This window comes from Dipteris shenzhenensis, chromosome 26 (assembly GCF_047967505.1).
Source record: "Dipteris shenzhenensis isolate YYH24624 ecotype China chromosome 26, Dip_SZ_1.0, whole genome shotgun sequence".
Lineage (NCBI taxonomy): Eukaryota > Viridiplantae > Streptophyta > Polypodiopsida > Gleicheniales > Dipteridaceae > Dipteris > Dipteris shenzhenensis.
This window is the reverse complement of record NC_141621.1, coordinates 25,410,968-25,428,424: the sequence shown is the minus strand read 5'-3', so window position 1 is coordinate 25,428,424 and position 17,457 is coordinate 25,410,968. Positions and strand designations below refer to the sequence as shown.

The window sequence follows — 17,457 nt, the reverse complement described above, 5'->3', positions numbered from 1 at the left end:
TTCTTCAATGAAGTGTGGTGATTCTTGATGATCGTCATCTTCTTCCTCAATTATATATCGTGATCTCCATCTTCCTCCCGTATGATGTCATTATGTGCATCTTCCTCTTGGCTCATATTGTGATCTTCATCTTCTTTGCTAGATCCATCTGCATTAATTGGATCTGGCATTGGTAGTGGCATCTCCATATCCACATCTCTATCTTCAAAAATTTGCTTACTTGGTGGTGCAACTTAAATCACTAACACCATCTTGGATGAAAATGATCCAGATGAAAAGCCACCTATAATGAAGATGGGTGCCAAATGCCATCAATTATATATATGAAATTATGCTTAGGTACATGTATCAATAGATCTTTAAAAATAAAAGCTTCAATTAATTAAATCATTAGTATGCACCTGCTCTATGCACCTGCTCACAATGCTCGAGAAGAACAAAAGTATCACTTTCATCGGTCCAAAGTTTGGTGGAGTCTATGGCAAAGAAGCAGCTACTGTCTTTTCTCACTATCGCATGGGGACCATTGTAAATAGTTTAAACCATTTTACATCAAGAATGAAAATACTAAATCGTCTAAAATCTAAATCTCTTCCTTGCAACTATTCTTTGACTTTGGCCGCTTCATATCTCTCAATCCACTTCTGCATCTTCTTGCTATTGAGGATACAAAAGTTATTGAATTTCTCCATTTGCTCTTCGCTCTCTTTCTTTCAATCCCTTTTCCTTGGGGAACCTTGCCAATGATGCGATCATCATCCTTGTTATGCTAACCTGTGGCATATCGGGATCCGTGGATGCAAGAAACTCCATTATGACTCTTGTACAAGCCATCCCTCTGTCATGCTTGCTTTTGCTCTTGCTCTTTGCCTTACAAATCCCTTCAAAGTTTTCATAAACCGCTTGAGAAAGAACATCCACTGACTATGAACAGTACCTGCAATGGCCACCTCATCAACTATGTGCGCAAGCAAGTGCACTTGAGTTGTCACAATGCTCGAGGAAAGGTGCTTCTCAAGCAAGCATACGACTTTGATGGAGTCCAGCCTAGCCTTCTCGATGCTCGATATGAAGATATCTTTTTGAGATATCCACCTATATCACATGCCCATGTAAGATATCCACCTATATCACATACCTCACAATACCACTGATCTTGAATATAGCATTTCTAACATCTTCTTGTAAGCACCCTTTTACTGTAATTGGGAGGATGAACTATCAAAGCAACAAAGAAGTCATGTCAATAATATAACATAATCATAATTACACTAATGCATCACGATTATCGGTACACTACTCCTACAGCTTAGAATACCTGTAAGACCTTGTGCCAATCATGGGACTTGAGCCCACTAAGCTTATTGTCCTTTGAAAATGCTCCTTTCAAGCAACGCATGTACCCTATGGGTGTTCAAAAAGAGGCAATGTCTGCCTTGACCCTGCCTCCTCTCTCTTGGAGAGGATCCATGTTGCTTTTGCAAGGAGAAAAAATTTTCCCGAAGCACACACTTGGGACCACAAACGAGACATCCTATTCATAGCATGCAAGTCTTCTTGCACTCCTCTTGAGTCTTTGTGTGACACTCCATATTTTGTGTATAAATTTCTTTTTTGTTGGTAGTAGTAGTTATTTGTGAAATTTATTTTCATGTCAATTTTGTGTTTTGAAAATAGTAATAAGTGATTTGAGATTTAACAAATCGAAGAAAATATATATATATGCATGGGAGTTGTGACCGGAGTTTGCACGTTTAAAGAGAGGTCCAGATTTGCGGATTCTAAAGGAGAACTTGGAAAGGAGTGAACGATTTAAAAAGAACTAAAGTTATTGCTGCAATGGTCCAGGAATGGAGCAAATTGGTTGTGAAGGTCAAGAAAAGCAAGATAAAGTGGAAAAGCCAGCTAAAGGTGGGGAAAAGTAGGTCGCACCTTTCTTGGATAAAAACAACAGTCACTATTTCGACCATAACTTTTGATTCCGAACTCACATTGAGGAGCTCTTTTTTTTGTTGGAAAGATCAGATTGCGATCTACAACTTTAAGGAGAGGTTAAGATCTAATTCCATAATCTATTAAGTCAAAAACTAAGAATACATAGAGTCAGCATATTTTAGAAGCTTCAAGATTGAGATTGAGAGTGCGAGTGAGAGTGAGATTCTTCTTTCATCTATGATTGTATCATCTTGAGTGAGGTGAGACTCATTGAAACACTTTGGTGTGAGTGAGAGTGAGGATAGCTCGGGCATGGTTGGGTAGTTTAAGCTCTGTACATGGAGTATTGTGACTCTAGGATTGATTGTAAACGATTTTGATTAAACAAAAAATCTCCGTCTATTGTATTTTAGTTTTCTCCTTCTCTCTATAGAATCAATCTTGATTTCAAGGTTTGGAGCGTCTCACTTTGGAACCAACCAAGTGTGCCCAAATAATAGCCCCCACATTCTTGAAGATATGCATGGGATCAAAGAGATGATTGACTTGTAACTGACCCCAATAAGGAAGCTCATGAAAGATGGATAGCCTCTTCATACCATGAGGAGGTTCCTCTCCATTCACCCTCCAAGCCTAAATCCAGTCACTTGCCTTGAAATATGGTGGTGGTGGATCAAGTTGACCTCCAAACATGAGATGGTCCAGCAGAAGGTATCGAGCATGACCTTCATAAACATTTTTCCTCATATGTTTGGAGTATCATGCAAGCGGTTTAAACTTGATCCACAGACAGGACAAGCATAGTATCCACTTGTAACAAGTCTTGCACATGTGCATGAATGTGTTAGTATAAGACATGCATGCGAAAGAGAGTCATAAAAGGATAATCCTATATTATACTTGTAAAGACACAACCACGTACTTGCGCACTCTCCATATCCTAGGTAGTCATGCATGGTCCACATCAAGATACCCCTGACCAAAATATCATTGGTATGTCTAGGAGCTCTGGAAATATCAAAGACCCACACTCCTCTCCATAAGATCTGTAACTCCTCTATCCAAGGTGCCATGTACACGTCCATATTTTTGGCCTTGTACTTCCCTGGCACAAGTAGTGCAAGCATGAGGTGTCCCTTCTTTATTGTTAGCCATCGTGGGATATTGTAATTCACGAAGACTATGGGCCATGTTGACAAAGATGTCGAACATAACCTGAAAGCATTCACACTGTCCATGGCGAGTCTAAGATGTAAGCTGTGTAGCTATGGACCGATGAGATGCATGCCAAGTCATCAACTCCGCTATGGATTTGCATCGGAGCATGTGCTGTATTCTTGCAATGATGGGAAAGTGTCTCAAGACCTTTACTGGTATCTGTTCACCCTACAAGTCATCTCTATATCATTGTTCCCCACACTTCGAACAACTGACCAAATCTCCATGCTCATGACGAAAGAGAATACAGTCATTACGAAAAGCATGGATGGTATCATAATCCATACCCACTATTGTTAGCATCTTCTTCGCTTCATCTCTTTATGCGGGCAACCTCATTAAGGCCGAGACACTTGTATCTAACCACCCATACTTTGCTTGCAGATTCAAGATTGAGAGACAAGCCCATAGTTTAGACATCCTAGCACCCTTGTAGAACTATGTTGATTGCAACTCTCACATATTGACCTCAAACTCGAACATCATGTGTACATGTGATGTAGTGTCCCTAAAAATAGAATCCATCATGTCCACCATACCCTCATCATCATCTGGCACATCCAGACGACTATAGTCTTGCTCAAAGTGTGAAGGTATATGCACACCCTTGCCACCCTCCTCATCCTATCTCAAGATTTTGTGTAAATATAAGATCTTTTCTCAAGGTTTCGTGTCATAATGGTATGCAATATTAATCACAAAATCAAATAGCAGTAACTTACCGATGATCCATCACCATGTGCAACACCAACGGTGGGTACTGGTTCGGGCTCCTCCCCATACATCCGCAAGTGGTGCATGATAATACGGCGTTGATGTCATACTTCTCGCTTGCAATGAGTGCAAGGACAATACAACCTCTTCGTAAGCCACTCTGTGCCTCGGGCATTGGTGCATCATCTGACGAGCTTCCACTCATCCCTTCCATCTGCACACCTCCAAAATCACAACATGAGCTACAAGGAAATCTATTAAGATGCAAAAAATAGCCACCCATGAGCTCCTTTCCTCTCTTCTAACAATAAGTGCCCTGGACTGTTGCTATATAGCGATGCTTTTAGGATATAAACGTTGCTGTATAGCGCCTGAATAGTGTCACTATATATCGACGCTGGGGGGCTAAAACCCAAAACCCCGCACGATGTCGTCTTTCACATCTCTATTGCAAGAAAAGCAAAAATCTCTCCTCCCACCTTATATTCGACGACCTCGCTTTCCTCCTCTCTATTGCCCACACTCCTCACTCAGTGGGTTCACTCATCATATGTAACCCTATCACATGAGTTCAATAGAAGGATAACTTTTATTTCAAAAACTTAGAGAAATAAATATACATAAGGGACTATTTAAAAAAGTTTTGGAAAAAATTTACAGATTTGTATAGAAAAGGGGTACATTTTATTAATGAAAAATTTACAGATAAGGGATTTTAGAAATAGGCCTTGAACGCACGTGATGAGACTCCTCACCCCTACCCAGCCCCTCTCCCAATACTTGTGCTCCCTCTCCACCCTTCTCCCTCTCTGATTGTGTGAAAGGAAGTTTTTCAAGGTGTGTCTCTTTAAGCAATGTAGGTTCATTTTTTGTGAAATTTCATTTTGTGAGTGTTGAAGCATGTTTCTCCTTGTATTGCTAAGCCTATGTGCTAATTTTCATGCTTGATTTTCAGAGGTTAAGGGCAAAAAACGAGATTTGGTAAAAGAAAGAAGACTCACCTCTTCTCTTTTTGGTATTTCTCTTCCTCCTCTTTCTCCTTGTTTGTAGGCTTATGCTTTCTCCTTGTTTGTAGGCTTATGCTTGTCTTCTCAATCCAATCCCTTTGAAAGTTGCTTCTCCAAACTCCTCCTTTCTCTAACTAGTTATCTGAAAAAATGGTATGTTTCCTCTTTTTTGTAGGGCCAATCCACGAAACACCGAGTGAGACTTTTCTAGGTAAGAAAGTGCTTCCTCTTTTTCCCTTTTGTTATTTTCGTTATTTGCATTGGCCTGCAGCTAACGCCTTAAGTGCTAGCTACAATGATGGGTGTAGGAACCCTTTCTTTCTCTCTCTTCTCTTATTCCCTCTTCTTTCCCTCTTTTTCTCTTTTCCTCCCTCTTCCCCCCCCTCTTTCCCTCATATGCTCATGCATAAGCATAAGCATATGCTTTCTCTCTTTTTCTCTTATGCATATGCTTTTCCTTCTCTTATGCTTATGCTCTTTTCCCCTCTTCTTTCTCTTCCCTCTCTTCTCTTTTCCCCTCTTCCTTATCTTCTTTTCATAAGCATATGCCTATGCTTATGCTTATGCTTATGCATGAGCATATGCTCATATTCTCATGCATAAGCATAAGCATATGTCTTGTTCTTCTTTCTTTCTCTTCTTTTCCCCTCTCCTTCAATCTCTTTTTCTCCTCTTTTCATAAGCATATGTATTTACCTATGCTTATGCTTATGTTTATGCATGAGCATATGCTCATATGCTCATGCATAAGCACAAGCATATGCTTTCTCTCTTTTTCTCTTATGCTCATATGCTCATGCATAAGCATAAGCATATGCTTTCTTTCAGTTTCTCTTATGCTCTTTTCCCCTCTTTTAATCTCCTTTTTCCCTCTTCCTTCTCTTTTTTTTCCCCCTCTTTTCAATCTCTTTTTCCCCTCTTTCAATCTCTTTTCCCCTCTTCCTTCTCTTATGCTTATGCTCTTTTTCCCTCTTCCTTCTCTTATGCTTATGCTCTTTTTCTCTCGTATTGTTCCCCTCTTTCGATCTCTTTTCCCCTCTTCCTTCTCTTCTTCTCTTTGAACAATCTCTTTTCCCCTCTTCCTTCTCTTATGCTTATGCTCTTTTCATAAGCATATGCCTATGCCTATGCTTATGCTTATGTTTATGCATGAGCATATCCTTATGCTTATGCATGAGCATATGCTCATATGCTCATGCATAAGCATAAGCATATGCTTTCTCTCTTTTTCTCTTATGCATATGCTTTTCCTTCTCTTATGCTTATGCTCTTTTTCCCTCTTCTTTTTTCCCTCTTTCAATCTCTTTTCCCCTCTTCCTTATCTTCTTTTCATATGCATATGCCTATGTCTATCCTTATGCTTATGCATGGGCATATGCTCATATGCTCATGCATAAGCATAAGCATATGTCTCCTTCTCCTTCTCCTTTCTTTCTCTTCTTTTCCCCTCCTTCAATCTCTTTTTCTCTCTCCATAAGCATATGTATTTGCATGTGCTTATGCTTATGCATGAGCATATGCTCATATGCTCATGCATAAGCACAAGCATATGCTTTCTCTCTTTTTCTCTTATGCTCATATGCTCATGCATAAGCATAAGCATATGCTTTCTTTCTTTTTCTCTTATTCTCTTTCCCCCTCTTCTTTTTCCCCTTTTTTCAATCTCATTTTTCCCTCTTTCAATCTCTTTTCCTCTCTTCCTTATCTTATGCTTATGCTCTTTTTCCCTGTTCCTTCTCTTATGCTTATGCTCTTTTCCTCTTTTTTTTCCCCTCTTTCAATCTCTTTTCCCCTCTTCCTTCACTTCTTTTTCCCTCTTTTTTTTCCCCTCTTTCAATCTCTTTTCCCTTCTTCCTTGTCTTATGCTTGTGCTCTTTTCATAAGCATATGTCTATGCCTATGCTTACGCATGAGCATATGCTTATGCTTATGCTTATGCATGAGCATATGCACATATGCTCATGCATAAGCATAAGCATATGCTTTCTCTCTTTTTCTCTTATGCATATGTTTTTCCTTCTCTTATGCTTATGCTTCTCTTGTCTCTTATGCTTCTCTTATTCTTATGCTTATGCTTATGCTTCTCTTCTTTTCCCCTCTTCTTAGTCGTATTCGGTTCTTTTTTCACATGCTTCTTAGCCATATTTGGTTCTTTTTTCTTTTCAAATAGATTCTAAATGGAACAACCACATCCTCACCCACCCTAAACCCCAACCTAGTTCCCCACGTCATAGGGATTATAGACATAGCCACTTGTCTTTCATAAATATTTGTCATTTCAAAACTAGCTTTTCATAATTGTCTTAAGTTAATAATTGTCCTTTCATATTTATCCTTTATGTGTTGATGTCATTTCATAATTTTCACAAGTGATTAATTGCCTTTTCATAATTTCTTGAGTGTCTTAAGTAATTAATTGTCAATCTGCTTCTTACCAGCTCTAGCTCACGAGGGCTATGGATCAGGCAAGCGTGACAAGGACGAGGACGAGGATGAGGATGAGCAGTAGAAGTTTGCATATACTTCGCCATGTAATATATGCTTCTTTATGTCGGCTCATTTGAACGATTTTGTATCACCCTTTTCGAAAGGCTAATTTTGTAACAAATAATGTTGTATATCTTGGACATGTATGTGCTTTTGTCGCTCAACTCGTTTAAGCAATTTTGTATCACCCTTTTCACAAAAGAAATTTTGTAACAAAAAACATTTTGTAATTACTATAATAAAAAAAATAGTGGGGCAAAACAGGGCTTGTTGTGGCCCTGTTTAGCCCCACTAATGCTTTTTTTTAGCCCCAGCGTTGCTATATAGTGACGTTTACTAGTGTCACTATATAGCGACACTTATATAGAAACTATTCTTTCTTGATGCTAATAGCGACATAAATTCTGACCTTTGCGCATGTCAAAAAAAAACTTTTTAGTGTAAAAAAGATCGGTATTTCTGCCGGAAAAGGACCTGTGCCTTGTAGTGTGTGGCGTGTTGACTATGCAGGCATGGAGTTCCTGAGATTATGGTAGCATGAGTTTTGAGTGCAGATGGGAGCTTCTTAGACTACGGGAGTCCATGAACCCCATGAGCTTCGTGATGATGGGAAGTAGCCATCAATTTTTGCAAATGATGTGACGAGCAATAAGAGCATGAAAAATCAAGCATTTTTTCTTTTTGGAGTGCCCTCAAAGTCTTTATACGCCTTGATTTAAGTGAAGGGGCAAAAAGGATGAAAGTGATGATGTGGCATGAGGGATCACAAGGGGGGTGTGCATGTGAAGCAATGTGCTAAGGTGGCAATTGTGTACATAGGCAGTGCTTAGGGAGAGGCTAGTGTGCTTAACATGGAACTGTGTGCCACGTGGTAGTGATGAGGTGGTATAGGTGATTGGACCTGATGATGTGGATTTAGTGATGCAACACATATGATGTGGTAGTTGACTGAATAGGGTAATGTGTCCCTGATCACATGTCACTATTGATTGGGACAAGAGTGTTGAGGTGACAGTCTTGATGACATGGCACCATGACTAGGCATCATGCCTATGCACTGACATGGCAGATAAAATATGGCTGATGACATGGTAGATAATGCTGTGCTGGTAGATAGGGCTGATGGTATGGCCCTGTGTAAATAAGTGATACATGTTAGATTTCGAGTGCACCATATGTCACAATCATGTGGTGCCACGTGTCTCCAAGAAGAGGATTGAAGACTCCCCAGAATTGTGGATGGAATCTTGATAATGTTGGCAAAATCTTCGAGATTCCGTCGTCGGACTTGGCTCTATGTTGTGTGGTGTTATTGAGGAGTTGGGATGATGGTTGAGTCTTGTGGTTGCCTCTGTGAGCTTTGGTGTCGTGAGGTAGAATCGAAGGTTGGCTTAGGAGCCTTCGTGTGTACTTGCCCAATGGCTTATGGTCATCTTAGTTTGGCTGTGTGTGTAGGCTCATCAATGGAAGGCCTCATTCAAAGTTGGAGCTGCTGGTCGTGGGATTGTGGACAGCGATTGATAGCTTTGGAGTCGGCTATGTTGTAGCTTGGCCAGAGTGGCTAGCATATAGAGAGCTTAGCGTGCCTTTGAAGTCTCATATTCATTATATTTTTCTTCTTTTTCCTCTAATTTTTTAACTTTTCCACGCAAAAATAAAAACATTCATTAAACTTAGATTCTTTGCCTTTTAAAGTTCCATAAGGTTCTTTGCTTGGAAAAATTATTGTGACGGTCTCGATCAAGATAAGAAAGCTAAACGCACATTGATTCTTCACATACACCTATAGTTTTTTATCCAATCTCTAGTCGGATTTTTGGTAATCGTCTCTCCAACATGGTAGACGACTCTGGCCTTGTGTCTATCCCGGATAATTACATACCCCCCGGAGCGGCTCAGCGTGAACCAATTCCGGTGGTAGATCTCGCAAATCTGGAAGGAATTCGTCGTGCTCTTATTGTTGATGACATTGGGCGTGCTTGTCGACAGTGGGGATTCTTTCAGGTTAGTTTCTGTACTGGTTCTATAACGAGCGTCTTATGTTCTGTGAAGCGATTTCGTTCTGCTGTGAGCAGATTATCAACCATGGAGTTGCTGCGGCTCTCCAGGAGAGAATGCTCGAGGTCGCTCGGCAGTTCTTTATGCTGCCCAGCGAGGAAAAATCGAAGTACAGCTCCGGTGAGTTTTTAAACAATGGCTTGATCTCCTTTGGAAAAAGTTTCAATCCAGCCGTCGAAGATGTACCCTGCAGGAGAGAGTTTTTGAGGCACGTCTCTTACCCCGTGGAAGAGTCTATAGACGCGTGGCCGGATAAACCCGCTGCTTACAGGTGTGGGATGCTCAACGCAGCCTTCTTGAAATTTAGAATGTGGCGTCTGTACTGCTTTACGCGTCGGAAGCGCGTTGATACAACTCTTCTGGGTCGGTGCTACTCAGGAAAGTGGCTTCAGATTACTCCAAAGAAGTAAGAGCGCTAGCTCTGCGACTCTTAGCTGCCATATCAGAAAGTCTTGGGGTAGCTGCCGATTGTTTGGAGAAGGCTTTCGATTATCCTTCTCAGGTTCTTCTCCTAAATAGTTACCCTCCCTGCGAGGACCAGGAACTGGCTTTCGGGATCGCTCCACACTCGGACGTGTCTGGGATCACAATTCTACAGCCAGATGATGTGCCTGGTCTCCAGATACGTCACAAGGGAGAATGGATTGATGTTATTCCAGTGAAGGATGCTCTGAGTATTTTCCTTGGAGATCAGATTGAGGTAAGAGTAGACTGAAATCTGTATAATTCTTACATAGTTGCCCATTGAAGTGATTTATTTTGTTGAGTTTTTAAGACGAATCAGGGTAGGAAATTCACGAAGAAATTTGCGTAAGCACTCAATATGGGGGGTGTCTGAGAGCAGGCATGTGTGTATGTATGTATGTACGAGTACTGAACCCGTGCTTTGCACAGGCAAAGATTGAACCCGTGCTTTGCACAGGCAAAGATGCATGACCATCCTTAACCACTCCCCATCTTACACGCATGTATGTATGTACGAGTACTGAACCCCTGCTTTGCACGGGCAAAGATGCATGACCATCCTCAACCAGTGCCCATCGGTGGATCTTTGATTCATAAATTTTGGCTAAGTCTTAACCCATGGCTCTGAGACCTTCCATCTCCTGCTTTCATTCCATTGGCCTTCCATCTTCTCCTTCCTCCCAAAGCTGCATCTGTCTTTCCACCTCCTCCCCACTCAAAGCCTACGTCATGTCTTTCCACCTCCTCCCCTTTCATCTGCTCCTGCCTCCAGAAGGTGACCTTCCATCTCCTCCATTCCATTGACCTTCTATCTCCTCCTTGCCCCTAAATCTGCCTCTTCTCTTTTCACCTTCTCCCCAAAGCCTCCCTCTTGTCTTTCTACCTCCTCCCCTTCCAAGCCTCCATCCAAGAGCTCCTTCTTTGTGACACGTGGCAAGCTCTTCTCCTCCAAGCTACCACATGTCCTCTGCTTTTTCTTTGGGTGTCTGTAGTTAATAGGTTAAGGATAGATAGAGATATGTGTGCTTTTCAAGGTCATGCCATTGTGTGGTAATTGAAAATTATAGTTGAAATTTGTTGGCTTCTATAAGGTATAAATATTTGCCAATTCTCATGAGAACAAAGGATCTAGAGGTAGGATTCCCATTTCCAAAACTTCATCTCATAAAAGTAAAATATTTGTTGTGGGTAGAAATCAAGGCATGAGATGTTTAATTTTCGAATTGCTATTGGATTGTAGATAGTGACTAATGGGCGATACAAGAGCTTGGAGCATCGAGTTATTGTGCATGCTAGAGCCTTACGCATGTCTGTTACTTCATCTATTGGCCCTTGTTTCAACAAAATGCTTGGTCCAGCTATGGAGTTTATAGATGGGAACAACTCCCCAAAGTACATGGCAACCATATATCGTGATTATTTGAAAATGGTTCAAGCCTTTGGTCTTCATGGGAAGGGATTTATAGAATCAAGAAGAATTACAGATGTGTGATGTGTTTTCATTCTACTGCTTTTTCCTCCACCACAAGGGATAGTTCTAGTTTCCTCCTTTCTTGCTTGCAAATGTGGAGGTTTCCTTTGTAAGGCTTTGTAGATGACCTTGACCAAGTACATCTGTAAAAATAATTGACAATCCTATATTGCAAAATTTCTATTTCCTCCTTTGTGCACTAATATTTAAACTCCAAAATGTGTTGGTGCTAATGCTTCTTTCTCTACCACTATCTGTTATATTAGTGGGGATAGTTCTAGTTTCCTCATTTCTTGCTTTAAAATGTGGATTGTTTTTCTTTGAAGGTTTTGTAGATGACCTTAACACAATAAATCTATAAATACATGTACACATAGCATTTGCCATATACAAGTCTTTCCCTCTTATTGGTACCATTCTTGTATTGCAAAATTTCTATTTCCTCCTTTGTGCACTAATATTTAAGCTCTAAAGATTCCTCAAAAATATAAAGGAAATGAATGACACTGAGCTGAAAGTGGCCATAAAAGTATCTTAGATAAAGAAATCCATTTTTTAAATAAGAAAGAAGTAACATTTCATATATGACAACATAAGAAGATAACAACATAGTGAGAGTCATCAATGAATAGAAACATGCATGCAATTACTATTTAGTGAATTATGAGGCTCCATAAATACTCATCCAATAGATTTGTAACCATGAAAATCTAACCACAAAGTAGTAAAAATGTTTACTCATGCAATGAACAAGAACCCAAGATTCGTCAACAAGTTTTATCATCTTGCAACTCAAAGAAGTGTACGTCTATATTGTTAGCTTTCTTGAAGAGAGGTGAGAGAGATTGCTGAATTTGGGTCACCTTATATTTTGGCCTCGGTGTATCATTTCCAATTCTAATGGTTTCATAAGTTGCAACAATAGTTCTTGCAGTTTTGATCGGATCTCAATAATCTCATCCCTTCATTTTCTAGTCCCTTAAAAAATATAATGTGCTTGGTGAGTTTCAATTGTATCGCTCTCAATTTTGTTTTTTAATCAACTCTTGATTTATAGCTTCATTCACTTAGATTTTAGGGACTTGGAGATGTGCTTTGATTCTTATTTTTTCTTCCATATTTTTCATGAAAAATATCTTTCTACAATCCCTCAAGAAATACTCATTGATCTACCACTTGAATCAGGTTGAGACTTTTTAACTTTGATTTTTGTTTGATAGCTTCTTAAACTAATAGTTGCTCAATTAGAACTAGCTTTAACTGTTTGATTATCATTGGAAACTCTTCACTCTGTGATGTTCATTTGAATGCCATCTCTTTAGTAGCTAATTTCATCACTAGTTCATCAACACAAATTGGCTGATTTTAAAACAATTTAGTAGTGTGTGGAGAGAGTTGTAGCAATTGCCATATTGAAATTGTGACATTCACTTCTTGGAGACTTTCCCAAGGTTTTTGCACTTCTTTTTGTTGAGAATTCATTTCCCCTTTGTCTTCACGATCTTTGTTCTTAGTCTTTTTTATTATTTCCTCGGACTACTTTTTGCTACAAAGCTTCATAATGGACTTCATCACAGTCCATCTCTATTATTGGTTCCTTTTTTTTCTCCAAAAATGCAAATTTATATTATAAAGTAAAAAGAGACAAGTTTTTCCATCAAAAGTTCTCTATATCGAACCTGAACGATCGGGGAGAAGTAACATAAGGCTTTTTCATCCAAAACAAACCGAACTGAAGTAAAAAGGCTAAACGATGAACATAACATGTCAATCTGTCTCCTCCTCCGAAATCACATGAGTGATGACCTTGATAATCGTAGTACTCGGGATGTGAATGTAAGGATAAGAGCTCCTACACTTCTGTTTCTTCTCAAGATGCATTAAAGGGACTTGAGAAAAAGTTCCCTTGACATATTCTCATTTTGCACCTTAAATGACGCACTTGTAGGATCATCTGCTCTTAAAGGTAAGTGGTGTTGGTGAAGCTTCCAGGGCACTAGGAGAGCGGTAGATTGTTGGGCTTGTGAAGGAGGCATAAGCAGTGTCTGAAGAGTGGAAGTACCACCACAAAAGGCCTCAAGGGAATGGGGATAGAGTCATGAATGGGAAGGATTGGCTGAGGTCCTTGGGCTCTGTCGAAGTGTTTTGTGACTGTCTTCGTATCCCATCCCTTTCCTTTTTTCTGTTCTTTGCAAGAAGATGTGCTTGAGCTAGCCCTTCTTTTGCCAAGCTATCTTCTTTCTTATAGTACACTTGAAGCTTGGATTTGGACAATTCTCTATATATTGTCACTTCGGTCCTAGTTTCAAACATACATCTAGGAAAATATCATTAGCATCCACATGAATGTCATTAAAAACTTTTCTACATCTTGAATACCAAATGGACCACAACACAGAATTGCAAATAATATTTCACTTGGGAGGTGCTCTGCTAGGCGTATCTTGCGATAGTAGCAACAGGTAGGCATAACTAAACGAGAAATGGGTTAGATGTTTCTGCATTCAATCCCATAGAGATCTGGATAGATTGTAGTCTGGGATTTTTTTAGTATGTTTTTTTAAAGAAAAGAACTTTTTTTTCGATTTTAAAATGCTTGTAGATGTTCAAAATGCAAAAAAAGTATTTTTAATAACCGGTCAATGTACAACGATCGATCTGCTAAATACCACTCAGTGTATCACAACAACATGTGGTATTAGGCTGAATATACCGCACGATGTAATATAACACTGCATGGTCATTAAAACACTGCACGATCAATATGTGTACCATCCGGTATCAAATACACCAATCAATGAACCCCTACACCGGGTGGTGTATTAGGATTACACCGGTTGGTGTAGTGTTACACCGGTTAGTGTAGTTAGTCGAGGCACATGGCGTGCATGTGTTGGCTGAATACACCAACCGGTGTGGTGACATACTAGCTAGTGTACTGAGTTGGGTCCACAAAAGGCCGGGTTCACAGCAATTTTTTCACATTCACCACAATTTACTACTATTTTTTATTGTTTTCCATTGTTTCCCGTTGTTTTCCACTATTTCCCACTGTCCCCTTCTGGTGACATAATAAGACAAAGCAACTATAGATGTGCTTGATAGATGCGTAAAATACGAGCACGTCTATAGGTGCAGCTAGAATAGTGAAAATACAGGCGTGTTTATGAGTGCGTCTATTAGTGCATCTAATAACACGTCTAAGAGGATGTCTACACTATGATTTAGATGCGGATTTAGATGCCTTTATAACATGGAACAGAGAATATAGAAAGTGATATTTTGGTGCAGGTTGATAAATGTGCATCACTACTTTCCAAACATTGCCCATGATTACCAAAGCATATAATTTTAATAAAAATATCAATGCTTTTTGCCAAAAATATATTTGTTTCATGATCGACAAGCTCTGCTTTTCTTAAAAAATATATAGTAGTGCTTTTTGCCAAAAATATATTTGTTTCATGATCGACAAGCTCTGCTTTTCTCAAAAAATATCATGGTTTTGTGATCAACAAGCTCAAAGTGCTTTCTTCGCATGTATGCTATTTCTAGCATACTCCCATCTCATGTTCTATCCTTTTTTTGGCGTATCTCGAGTTCTATATTTTCAGAGCGACCATTGTATTCTCGATTATTGATGTGAGCTTTGACAAACGTATTCTCGCGAAGTATGATGGCAACATCTATAATCGTCAATGGATTTTCTTTTGGCCAACGATCTGTTCCTCTATTTCAAGGACAAGGTTTTCCTAGTTGGAAAGTGAAGATGTTATTGATACTCGAAGGTGATAATCTTTCAGATATTATTCTTGGTGATCTCGTTTGTTCATCACAACTTGTTGATGCAACTGTGAATCATGCTCTTGTGACTCAAGGCCCTCTCTTTGAGCAATGGAGATCTGACTCTACTGAATGGCATTCTTGTAATAAAGTAGCTCGTCGGTATATTTTATCTACTCTACATAATTCTCTTATGCTGGATGTATTTGCCCTTCCTTCTTCTCATGCAATATGGGAATATCTCTGTGCTACTTTTGAGAAGAAATCTATCATAGAGATTATGGGAAGTAGCAAGCTAAGGGTGTCCACTTTTTGTTCACTCCCCAATCCTTAGGAGGTGGAAAAACAAGCTTTTTAGCACACAAAAATGCAAATCTCACCTACTTTCCTATGGATCTAGTCTTTGAAGTCTTCTGACACAACATCACACTTGCTATTGTGCACACAATCATATAGTCTGATCGAAAATTCGATGCACACACAAAAAATTTCTTTGTGTCACACGGCATGGTTCTAGGGTGGTCACACGTTTGTCACGAACAGAGAGTGTCATATTAAATTCTAAATTTCTCACTCATTTTAGATTAAATGTTATTGAAACTTTGTAAGTGGTCTCTTTGCATTATGTAGAGCTAAACTTGATTTATTGGTAATTTTTTGAATGACTTATCTAATTATAAATAATTATTTATAATAAATAAAGTCATAAAATACATGCATTTTAGTAGTACACCACATTTTTTTAGTATTTTGAATAATTAAGCAAATCCAATTTGGTGGAAGGTTAGTAGGCACATAAGGGTGTGTGGTTGAATCATCAAATCCCAAATCCAACGGTTAGATTTAGGAAGATTGAAGTTTAATTTTTACTTTTACTCCTTAGAGGATCAACAAAGAATATTAAAAATAAATCTAGTAATTCTCAAACATAACCAAACATTTCAAAAATGTCAATATTTTTAGTCCTCTGCATGATGAATAAGAGGAAAAAATTTTGGTTAAATTTGAGTAAGGGAAACATACGATATGGCCTCCAACAGCTAAATCTCCCTTTTGTGGGGTAAAAAGGGCCACCCAAGCCTAATACCAAGACAAGGTAGGCTTGGTGAAGTAGGCTAGGAGCATCACCGACCCTAGTGGCAAGCCTTTGGAGTCTACATGCTGCCCATGTGGAAGGCTGAGTCATCAAAACCATGCCACGTTGTTAGACCACGTGGTGCCATCTCATCAAGCAGATGTGACATCACTCCTTGCCATGTCACCTTACATTGCCACACGTGCTGCCACATGTGCCACCTCATCATTCCACATCATCAGCCATGTGATCACACAATGCCACCTTGGCATACCTCCTCAACCTTGCCACATCACCAATCCCTCCACCTCAATTTGCCATGTCAATCTACCACCTCATGAATGCCAACTCATCATGCCACATCACCTTTCAATGTCATCAAAGAGGCCCAGTACCACATCATGACCATGCAGGAAGAGACTATATTACCACATCATGACCATGCATGGTGCCACATCAGCCAGATGTATACACATGACGATGTGTGAGGCATACAATACCTCGATCGAGGTATATAACCTGGGTGAGGCATACAATACCTCGATCGAGGTATGTGACCGAGGACACCTAGGGATACCTCGATCGAGGTTCATACATACATGCGTAATGCATTGAATACCTTGATCGAGGTATAAGGTCTGATCGAGGTATATGATCGGGGCTCTGGGCATAGCAGACCTCTCCACCAAAACTTAGCCAATTAGTATCAATCTTAGCACCAAAACTTAGCCAATTAGTTTCAATCTTAGCACCTCTCCACCAATAATAATGAAGAGCAATCTAAGAGCAATCTAGTGGATGAGTTGAGGCTCTCTATAAGACACCACGTTTTGGTTCATTTCACCCATTCTTAGCCATTCTTGCCTCCTCATCACTTTGTCACACCTTCCATCCTACTTTCATTGAGAATGGGTTCTCAAAGCTGTAGAGCTAGTAGATGTGAAAGATGTAGGAACCCCCCCCCAAATCTCATTGACGAGGAGCGCAAGCGGAAGGCTCGTGAGTGCAAGAGAGCCTCTAGAGCTCGAGCTCGCGTGCTGCCACCACTGATCCACCTCCAGCTCTACCTCTACATCCCACCTCCACCCCCACCCCCACCTCCATTGTCCCCCCATCCTCATCCGCTCCCCTACCTCTAGCCTCCGCCCTTCCCCTAGCCACCTACATTTTGGCCTCCACCTCTACCTCTTCCCCCTCCACCCTCCCCCCTCCCCCTCCCCCCGCTTCGCTTGGTGCCTCCCTTC

The 17,457-nt window shown here is 40.0% G+C and overlaps 1 protein-coding gene across 1 annotated transcript; it reads left to right on the top strand.

The window, feature by feature from the left end:
* Nucleotides 1-9,137: 9,137 nt before the first annotated feature.
* LOC147884873 (fe(II)/2-oxoglutarate-dependent dioxygenase 4-like) lies at nucleotides 9,138-11,546 on the top strand. The gene is made up of 4 exons (XM_087397674.1): nucleotides 9,138-9,365; nucleotides 9,437-9,690; nucleotides 9,798-10,119; nucleotides 11,125-11,546. The coding sequence occupies exons 1-4, from the start codon at nucleotides 9,198-9,200 to the stop codon at nucleotides 11,374-11,376; spliced, it is 996 nt and encodes a 331-aa protein (XP_087253800.1). The 5' UTR covers nucleotides 9,138-9,197; the 3' UTR covers nucleotides 11,377-11,546.
* The last annotated feature ends 5,911 nt before the right edge of the window (nucleotides 11,547-17,457 follow it).